At 41.7% G+C, this 10,504-nt stretch overlaps 1 protein-coding gene across 2 annotated transcripts in view; it reads right to left on the reverse strand.

Annotated features, from left to right (window-relative positions):
- The window catches only part of HGD (homogentisate 1,2-dioxygenase), a 40,472-nt gene extending 32,762 nt beyond the window's left edge, over positions 1-7,710 (reverse strand). The window contains exons 1-3 of one of the 2 annotated variants that reach the window (XM_036883346.2): positions 7,543-7,710; positions 2,124-2,195; positions 1,242-1,330 (exon numbers count right to left, since the gene is read on the reverse strand). In XM_036883346.2, coding sequence (XP_036739241.1) covers positions 1,242-1,330; positions 2,124-2,195; positions 7,543-7,557 — 176 coding nt within the window. In that variant the 5' untranslated portion in view covers positions 7,558-7,710. The remainder of the gene's footprint in view (positions 1-1,241; positions 1,331-2,123; positions 2,196-7,542) is intronic. The other variant, XM_036883347.2, reaches the window with a different exon arrangement.
- Positions 7,711-10,504: the final 2,794 nt, after the last annotated feature.

Here is a 10,504-nt window from a genome sequence, read left to right on the forward strand (position 1 = left end):
GTGGCATAGCCCCTGCCATATCTCACACTCAATTCTCTGACAACCTTACAGGAGTATTGTGTATTGGAGGGAGAAACTACTTTGGTGACAATAATGATGATTATATTAATTAATGTTAACTGAGCACTCACCACGTACCATGCTATCTGCTAAGCACTTTGCATACATTATTTCCTTTAATCCTCATCATAACTATGAAATAGGTACTATTATTACCTCTTTTACAAATGAGGAGCTAGAGACTCTGAAAGGGCAGATGATTCGCTCAAGGTCACAGAGCAGGAACGAGATGGAGCCAGGATTTAAACTCAAAGGCCTGACTCCAGAGTGGGCATGATTTACCACTAAGGGAAACAGTCTATCGTTTATGTGTTCCATTGTGTCTTGTACTCACTGTCTCATTTGTTTCTCAGGAAGACTCTGCGGAGGTAAACCCAGTCCCCTCCACTAAGCAGTACAAGACCTCCTGCCCCCTCTCTAAATCTCCAATATCAATAGCAGCCCTCTTCACAGATGCCCTAGCCTGAGATTCCTACAATTGGACAGTACTTGTTTAAGTCACAAAGCTTACTGCTTCCCCAAACCACAACCCTGCTGTACCCAATCTGCCCATAGGAGTTAATCAAGGGAGCAAGTTCATTGACCTGGCTTGTAGGACTGGAGCAAACAGGGACCATGACACATTGTGCTAATGAATGTGCTGGTTTCCAGCAAAGGCAAATTCCAAAGAGTAAAAACCTTATTAATTCAAACCACAAGGGACCATAATACATGACCTTTCAAGTGCCCAAGCTTGGATTATCCGACATTTGCATGCAAAGAACATAATGTTTCTAGTCGTCTTGGGAAGATACTGCACTGAATCTTCTATAATTTTGAGTCCATGCTTATTAAAAACAACAACAATATGTAAACCAAAATCCAAAACTCAATCAGACAATCCTTACGGTAAGGACAGATTATTGGGGACGTTTTCTTCAGAGTACAAATGAGAATTTGTAAATGGAGCTGAATATATGTTTTCCAGGCTGTGCAGCTGCTCTCTCACTTTCTCCCACCAGTCACTCGGTTCTAGCTGGACATGAGGCCTGTCCTCCCCTGAGTCCGACACAGAGCATAGCCTGTGAGAAGCAGGATCTTTGGCAGCCCTGAGAGGCTGTGGCCCAGGTGCAGGAGGTAACACTAAGTACTAGTCGTGACTCCCACAGTCTGCTTGTCAGAATTAACCATTACCCTGGTACCTTCTCTTATTGGTGCTCCGTGGACAAGTGAAAGCTGATCCTGAGAGCTGCTCAGCATACAGCTTGTAGGGGCAGACTTGAGGATTATTCTAGAACAAAGGAGGCAATAAATAACATCATTCCAGGTCAGAAAAGCATCCCACCTTCCCAATAAGCAACTCAGCTGAGGAATTTTGTCTTGGATCGAGATGCTCTGAGCCACTGCATATAACCTCAACCCATATATATTTCTTGTAATAACTCTTTAGGTGACTCTTCTCCCTGATGAGGAAATAAAATATAGAATATAACCCATTATCTCACCATCCAGAAGTAACCCAATGTTGACATACCAATGTATTTTTTTCCATTCTTATCTTCCAAAATGGGGATCTTATGGGACTTGTAGTTCTGTAATAATGAGGACTATTTTTTAAAGAGGAAACACTGTATCAAAGACCATTTTTTCATGCCATGAAAAATTCTTCAAATTATCTTGAAAAAATTTTTTTTTGCTTTGTAACCAACACTAGTGTGGACATCTTTGGGCATACATTTTTTTTTTTTAGTATGCATACATTTTCTCATCATTGTTATATCTAATACTGTTCAAAGGAACTACAAGGAAGTCCCGTTAAGCCTGAACTTAGAGGATCCTCCTCAAAGTCCTGTAGTTAATCTTACTACTTTGGATTGGGTGGTTTGCCATAGGTAACTACCACCCAACTTTAATCTTTGTATTGTCATTATTATGTATCCCAATTGTCTTAAAGATTTGTGATATTAAACAGTTCACAGGATAAATTACAAGAGCCAAGGTAGGTGGAGGTGCTTTGGTCTGAGGGCTGATCATTCATTTCTACAATTCAGAGCTCTCTAAGCTAAGATTCTATTCACTCATACCTGTCCTTCTGGCAGGGCTCCTGGGCAACGAGGGTCCTCTGAGGCACACTCGTTCCCAAATCCAGAAATGTACTGCATGTGACAAAGACACAAAGGCCACCATTAATGAGATTTAAAGAGCATTTCTCAACATTAACAGTCTACAGAGGTAAGAATTTCTTTATAGAATGTTTGTGTATGATGTTCCATACATAATATCTCTGCAATGTCTTGGCATGTGAAACATGTAGGAAAGATAATATGCTCTCTGTGAATTTTAAAGACTGGCAATTAATTGGGAGAAGAACACTGCGTATTGCTTACACTCTCCACCCTTGGCTGTATTTAGTCAATCTATGTACTGTTCTTAATTATTGCACTCCAAAAATAGATTCTTTAATTTTGACTCTATCAGGGAGATCCTGAGATGGGAGATGGTTCAGATATTACCCCAACTCTAGATTAGTAGGAACTTCCTGGGCCTAGACTGTAACCTCCCTGAGTTTGGAGCTCTATTCTCCCTCCATTCTCTGAAACGAGCAACTATAAAGAGGTGTGTGGATCCAACCCGACTGAAGTGCCCTTGAGAGAAAGCTTTTCGAACCAGCCTTGCTGTAGGAACACGCCTACCTTACCTGGCTTATCTATGGAGTGTTTGTATACATGTTTGTATCCATTGTGAATACGGGAAAATGAAGCTTGAAGATATGGTGGCTTCTGGGAGAAGTGCCAGACCAGAATCTGTCCACATTGGAACAAGAGAGTCTATTCTGATTACCCTCTGTTTACACCCAAAGAAAAACAAGTTGGCAGTGTCTCAACAAAGTAAAGTATGTGGAGCCCCTAACACTTACCCCTACAACACATAACCCGCCTGTGAGTTCTTGTTCACTGTCAGGCTTATCTCTGCTAGTTTATAAGCCCCACGATGTCTGGGACTGGCAGCCTTGTTTCATCTGTATGCTCTGTGCCTGGCCTATTGAAGGTACTTGGCAGATACCTATTGTTTGATTTAGTATTTCACTTACAGCCTATTCTAATAGGAATGCATGTAAGTGAGGTTAGAACCCCTTTTCTCTAACTTAAATATGGAAAAAATAATGGCCATTTTCTTCCCATAGTTGTTCCTAATAAATGTACTTGATTTTAGCCTAGGATAATTAAAGTATGGTCTCACTCAGCGAGTGAAATGCCACCATCCGAGGACATGTCTGTAGGAGATGTGGGAAGGACGTCAGTGGGTGGAGGGCGAGCCCTAGGAGTTCTCACCCGCTGGGAGAGGACGAGCTTGATGTAGCGGGCCTGGATGTGTGGGGGATGACCAGGCCAACAGCTCTCTCAGTTTGGAAGGAATTTGAAAAGGGAAATTATTCTTTTTGCCAATAGACACAATTTTGGGGTATATTTGAAAATCCATCAGCTCTAAAAACACAGAGTTCTATTATACAGAGATTGCAGCATGCAGGTCGGAATGATTGCTTTGGGGAAGTGGCAGAGACTATCCCGCATTCTGACTCTCCACTGAAAACAATTTTCTTCCCTCTAAGTGAACCTCATGCCCACCGTCAGCATTATTGAATCTGAGCTGCTTAGAAACGGTAATGACCGTAAATTATCTTCAGTTGTGGGGAATGGAATTTCAGGCCACTGTGTGACTGCAGCCACTGGGTATTAGAGGGCCTTCGCTTTGTTCAGCTGCAGCATTGTTTCTCCCCGCGAGAGAGGCCGGCGGTCGGAGCGCTAGGAGCACAGCTGGGCTTTCTGGCAGGCACCGGTGGGCTTACTCATTAACCTTCCTCCTTCTTTGCAACTGCAGGCCTCAGCACAGAGTCCAGGGTTATATGTGTGTTTGAAACGAGGGGAAAGAGACTTAATATATATAGTTCTGAAGCATTTGATTCTGACTGCTTTAAAAAATAGGAAAGAAAGTCAAAAGAACAGCTGGTGGCTTGGAAGGGAGCCACCCAACTCTGAGAGAGGTGTGAGTTCCGAACAGGTTTCTCAATCTTAGCTGTGGTGCATTGGCTGAAGAGGAAGGTGGAAACTGCTGAGTCACTCTCAGCGACCTTGTTGGTTTTCCTAATCCTGTGGGAGAGACATTACAGATGAGTTTATTCAAGCTTTCAAGTGCCGTGTCCCTCAATGCTGAAGCTATCAGACTAGAGGAAGCAATATTCTGCAGCTGCTTCCCCGAGGCTCTGACGTCAAGGACGGAATTGTGAACTCTGCTTATATCAGCTGTGAAAATCTAAGCATTCAACTCCAGCGGGCTCAGAAACTATACAAATATACCTTATATATATGTGTGTGTATACACACACACACACACACACACACATATAAAGAAAATCTAACATTAAGCATGTGTGGCTGTATGTTTTCTTCCATCCAGACTTCTGAATAATTTGATACAAGAAAATATGATTTCATTTATTTGCAAGAGAATTATATGCACCTTTCTAAATGAATGAACAAATCACTGAGCTCCATGTAACTCTGGTACCACCAGTTGATTGGCAGCTCCCCAGTAGAGACCTTTTTAATTCTCACTTGGTCCCAAAGATATGATTTATTGTCAGAGTAGTTTTAAGAGGCGCTTTCTCCTAACTCTAATTCTAGTAACACCCCAGTGGGATGAGAAGATGGTGCTCCTCACTTCCTTTTACTGGGCATGCAGGAAAGAGAGAGAAGTCAGAGTAGAGATGGAACTACACTATCTTTTGTCCTGTGGAGAGTCTAGTATTTCCAATTAACCTTGTTGGTAACATAGCATATAGATTGTTAGGGGAACTTGCAGATTATTGTGGTAGGTTGTATAATAACTCAGAGATATCTTTGTCTTAATCCCTGGAATTTGTGAGTGTTACCTTATATAGCAACAGAGACTTTACAAGTGTGATTAAGGATCTTAGATGGGGAGAAATCCTGGATTATTTGGGTGCACCCTACAGAAAAGGTGATGTGATGATGGAAGGAGAGATTGGAGTGATGCGCCTTGAAGATGCAGAAAGGGCCATATGTCCTGGAATGTGGGCAACCTCTAAAAGCTGGAAAAGACAGGGAAATGAATTTCCCTTTGAGTCTCCAAAAGGAGCCAGCCTTGCCAATGCCTTGACTTCAGCCCAGTGAAACTGATAGAATTTGACTTCCAGAAACTGTAAGAGAATAAATATGTGGTGTTTTAAGCCACTGAATTTGTCGTAATTTATTATAGCACAAACAGGAAGCTAATATAATAGTTATGTAGACCAGTGGGTCCCATCGCTGGCTAATTGTTAGAATCACCCCAGAAGTTTGTTAAATACAGACCCAGACCTAGTGAATCTAAATATTTGGTGGTGAGGCCCAAAGTCTGCATGTTAAACAGCTCTTCATTTTAGAAATGAGGAAATCAAGACTTGTAGAAGTGAAGCAATTTAAGAACATAGGGTGGTCTATTTTAAATTTAATTATTTTATCATTCCAATTTTCTTCCCCCAATTGTGCTGCTCTTATGTAAACATGATTCCATTTAAGGCTTTGTGTTGACATATCCATTCAAATGAAGAAATGAAAGCTGAGAAATATTTTTTTAACTCATATAATTTTTATTGATTAGAATGATGCAATCTGGCTTTCTGTGTTTGGATTTCTGATCTCTAGAGCTAACCTTTCCTTGGGGAGATTAGACAGCAGGCTGAGAAGGACACCTTTGAAATTGAGAACAAAGACCAGCATGCAATTTACATTGGTGTGTGGGTGCTGTGCATAATAAGTTGCTTAAAAATTTCAGTGTGCCAGGATTTTAGATATAATTTATTTATAAATGGTAAGGATGTTTCCAACCCCTGCTGAACACCCCATAGGATTTTCATCAGGAAACGATGTTTTTATGCACTCTCCCTCTTCCAAGACTTCAGCTATCACCACTGATGACTTCCCATATCTATTCTCCTAGCCCTTCCCACTCCCCCAAGATCCAGATCCATACATCCAACCCCCTCCTGGTATCTCAACTTGGCCGTTCCTGCAGCAATTCATATTTACACAGTTTACACAGGAGACACACTCTTGGACCCCAGCACATGCGGGTTGTGGGCTGTGCCTCTGCACTTGTCGTTTCCTCTGGCCCCCATGCCTTTTCACTTAACCAATTTCTACTTCCCTCTTAAGACTCAGCTTAGGAACTGCCTCCTTCAAGAAGTTTCTCTTGACCCCACCTAGCTCAGATTCAGTTCCTTTTCGATATTAATCTGTGGCATCCTTTGCTAACACATAATATTTGCTGAATGAAAGAAGGAGAGTTCTTTCTCAGCCTTTCTAACTACACATCAGGCAAAAAGATAGAGAAACAGACTCTTTTACATCAGTGCTGTTTTCAGGATCCCTATAAATTAGGGAAATGTTTCATTTTTCAAACTCAGCATCAGTTGAAGGACAGTAGAGAGGTGCTCAAACCCTGCATTCTGGGAAAAAGCCTGGAGTCTGGTCCACTTGGCTTGAGTCAAGGTTCTGGGCAATTCTAGTCAGTTCCACATGCATCTGCTGGGTAGTGATACATGCCTGGGTTAGACACTAGGCACAGTTTTAGACATTGGGGACATACTCTGTTTCCCTGGCCTTAAGGCACTCAGTCTAGTGGATGTCACTCAGGCTCATTTGGAGAACTCAGGCTTATCTCCTCAGTCCTGACTCAGGCTGAGAAAGAACAGGACAGAGTGTTCACTCTCTGGAGAGGAATGAGAAAATTAATTGTGCTCTGACACAGGTGTTCACAGATAGCTGCCTGGTTTCAGAAAAACCCAGATTCGAATCAAGTCTCCATTCCTTTTACCAGTGACCTTGGGCAAGTCACTTAATCTCTCTTTACTTTCCTTACTGATTATATGGGAACAAAAGTTCTTACATCCAGCTTTATTTTGAGGATTACAATATGACTTAGTTCATTAATAGCACATTACCCACACATACTTTTCAATTGTACATTAAATAATAAAAAGGAATTATTTCTTAGAGGAAGTACTAGGGCTTCTACTGGCCAAGGGCTGATTGTGAGCCTCAAAATAACTGAATAGATTAAACATATCTAACTGGATGGCTGGAGGCAGTCCAGGAAGCTGCAGCAAAAGGAAGGAGTCAGAGAGTGGAGGCTGGGGAACAGGCACGGTGAGAAGTGTGTCTGCCTATGATGGAGGTGAGCTCTTACGGTGTCTACAGATTCCCAAGAAAGTATTTGAAATGAACAAAGGCAAGATAGGAACATCATATAAGAGCTTTCTCTCTTTTCTTTATCAAGTCTCCCTCATCCCCTAGCCCCAGCAATGGCTACAGAAACCATGGCGAAGTCCCTGAGCACAGGTGTCTGGGCCAGGGCCTCTCTCAGTCCTTTCCAACCCTGACACTCTGGAATTCTCAGAAGCTCCATAAATTCTGGCTGAGAACTTGCCAAACAGTCTCTTACCTTCAACTCAGCCATATTCCTTCTGCAACAAGTGTGACGACTTTAGGAAACCCAGAAACAGAGAAGATATGAAGCCCAAATACTTCTGTTTTCCTTCAAACCACTCTCTGGGATTGTTAGTCCCACTGCGTCAGTGTGCTCCTGAGTCATCAGGTCACTGAAACTAGCCACAAACATTAACTAACCAGTAGATACACTAGGGAGAAAGTCCAGCAGGCTTCTTGCCAAACTGCTTACACAATTGCCTTTGTTTTTTGCTAAACTCAGGCTGTCTCTGGAAGAGTTTGCAGGGGCCTGTCTCCTCCTCACCTGAATTAAAGATTAGGCAATAATTTGTTCCAGTTTAAAGAAGGAGGCTTATTACTAAAGACATAGAATGTAAAACTCTCTAGGAAAGGAACTGTTGTAGTTAGTGCCTGCTGTGTGTGGCAGAGGTTTCTCCACTCAGTCCTGACTCAGGCTGGGAAAGAACAGGGCAGAGTGTTCACTCTCTGGAGACACACAGGTGTTCAGATAGCTGCCTCAAACAGGGACCAGGTCTGACAACTCTTCATAGGTGTCTCCCAGGGATGAGCTGTGTGAAGCCTGAAGTGAACACAGTCTGAGATGTTTATTATTGTCCCTCTTAATTTCTTAAGTGTATTTAGTGTTCTTATAAATTCTTTAAGAATCTTGTTTCCTAATGCCTTTATCCCTTTAAAAATGGACCAAGGGATTACTTTTCAGCCACCTTTCTTATGACTCTCTTGTCCTTCATCTTGGCTATTCTTCTTAGCTGTGGTTAGGTATCCACTTCATGGCTAATTGTATTAAGGAAAGAAGAGACCATATATTGAGTGCCTGTTCATGCCAGATTTTTCCATAGATGTTACCTCATTTAATTTCTCAAAAACAACCTTGTAAACTAGGCTTTATTGTCACAAGTTCAGCTTCAACAGGCAAGGCAGGATGTGTGAATGGTTAGAGTAGGCTAAGCGTTTTTGTTCAGATAAGACTTACATGAAGTGCCAATTTTTAAAATAAAAATATCATTGATATACAATCTTATATTGCTTTCAAATACACAACACAGTGGTTCAACATTTACCCATAATCAAGTCCTCACCCCTACTGTCTATCAACATAGTAAGATGTTACAGAATCATTAACTGTATTCTCTGTGCTGTACTACTGTCCCCATGACCAACCTATGTTGTGACTGCAAATTACTGGGCCCCTTAATCCCCTTCCCCCTCTCACCCCATCCTCCCCAGTCTCTCCCCTTTGGTAAGCACTAGTCCCTTCTGAGTGTCTATGAGTCTGCTGCTATTTTGTTCATGAAGGGCCAATTTTTAAACATTGGATATGAGAACAAATGAATGAATGAATGAATGAAACTAGTGTGGTAGATTGTAACAAATGCCCACAATTTCCTCCCATCCTTGTATGCATGACCCTTTGCAATGTGACTTTGCTGAGATGAAATTTTTCTTACCTCCTTGAATTTTAATTTGGCTAATAGCAAACATGACACGAGAGGCTTGAAAAGTGCTTGTGCCTTAGGATTTGTCCATTTCTTGCTACTTGAGATCACCATGCAATGAAATGGGTTAGCCTCTTTGAGAATGAAAGACCACATGTCAGGCTGAACAGCCTAGCACTAATTTCCTGACTTGTGAATGAGGCAATATGCTGCCAGATGCCTGCAGACACATGAGTGATCCTAGGTGAGACCCGCACAGGTGCCCGCTAAACCTAGCCCAACTGCTGACCTACAGGACTGTGAGCAACTGGAATGGTGTGCTTTATGTTACTAAGTTTTTTTTAATTGAAGTATAGTTGATATACAATCTTACATTGGTTTCAAGTATACAACACGGTGGTATAACAGTTTACCCACATTATTAAATCCTCATCCCTACTAGTGGAGTTACTATCTGTCAACATAGGAAGATGTTACAGAATCACTGAGTTATGTTCTCCATGCTGCACTTATGTCCCTGTGACCAACTTATATTATGGTTGAGAATTTTTGTGCCCTTTATCCCCTTTACCCTCCTACCCCAACCCCTCCCCCGTGGTAACCACTAGTCACTCTGTGTCTACTGCTGTTTTATTCATTTTGTTTTGCTGTTTTTATATTCCACAAATAAGTGAAATCATGTGGTATTTATCTTTGTCCACCTGGCTTATTTCACTGAGCCTAATACCCTCTAGGTCCATCCATTGTCCTGCAAAGGCAGGCTTTCTTTTTTTTATGGCTGAGCAATATTCCATTGTGTATGTGTACCACATCTTCTTTATCTGTTCATCTGTTGATGGACACTTAGGTTGCTTCCATATCTTGGCTACTGTAAATAGTGCAGTGATAAACATAGGGGTGCATATGTTTTTTTGAATCAGGGATTTTGTTTTCTTTAGGTAAATTTCTAGAAGCGGAATTACTGGGTCATATAGTATTTCTATTTTTAGTTTTTTGAGGAGCCTCCATACTGCTTTCCACAGTGGCTGCACCATTTGCATTCCAACCAACAGTGTAGGATGGTAACCATTTCTCCACATCCTCGCCAACACTTGTTATTTCTTGTCTTTTTGATACTAGCCATTCTGACTGGTGTGAGGTGATATTTTATTGTGGTTTGATTTGCATTTCTCTGATGGTTAGTGATGTGAAGCATCTTTTCATGTGCCTGTTGGCCATCTGTTATGTCTTTTTTGTAGAAGAGTCTGTTTATGCTACCAAGTTTTGGGGTGGTCTATTAACCAGTGAGAGATAACTCATACTATAATTGTCATAAAACAGGCATGCAGGTTTGAAATGGCTATGGGCTGCCAGTTTAGACTCCCTGCTTTAGATAAACAAGTCTAAGAGACCTCCAGAGGTTCCCCACGCTCTTTAGTAACAGCAGAATGATTTGCCTGTGTATGAGGTGTTACCACAGGCCAGATCGAAAGGGGCCATGTCAACAGAAACAAGTGACAG

The sequence above is a fragment of the Manis pentadactyla genome, chromosome 1, assembly GCF_030020395.1.
Source record: "Manis pentadactyla isolate mManPen7 chromosome 1, mManPen7.hap1, whole genome shotgun sequence".
Classification (NCBI taxonomy): Eukaryota; Metazoa; Chordata; class Mammalia; order Pholidota; family Manidae; genus Manis; species Manis pentadactyla.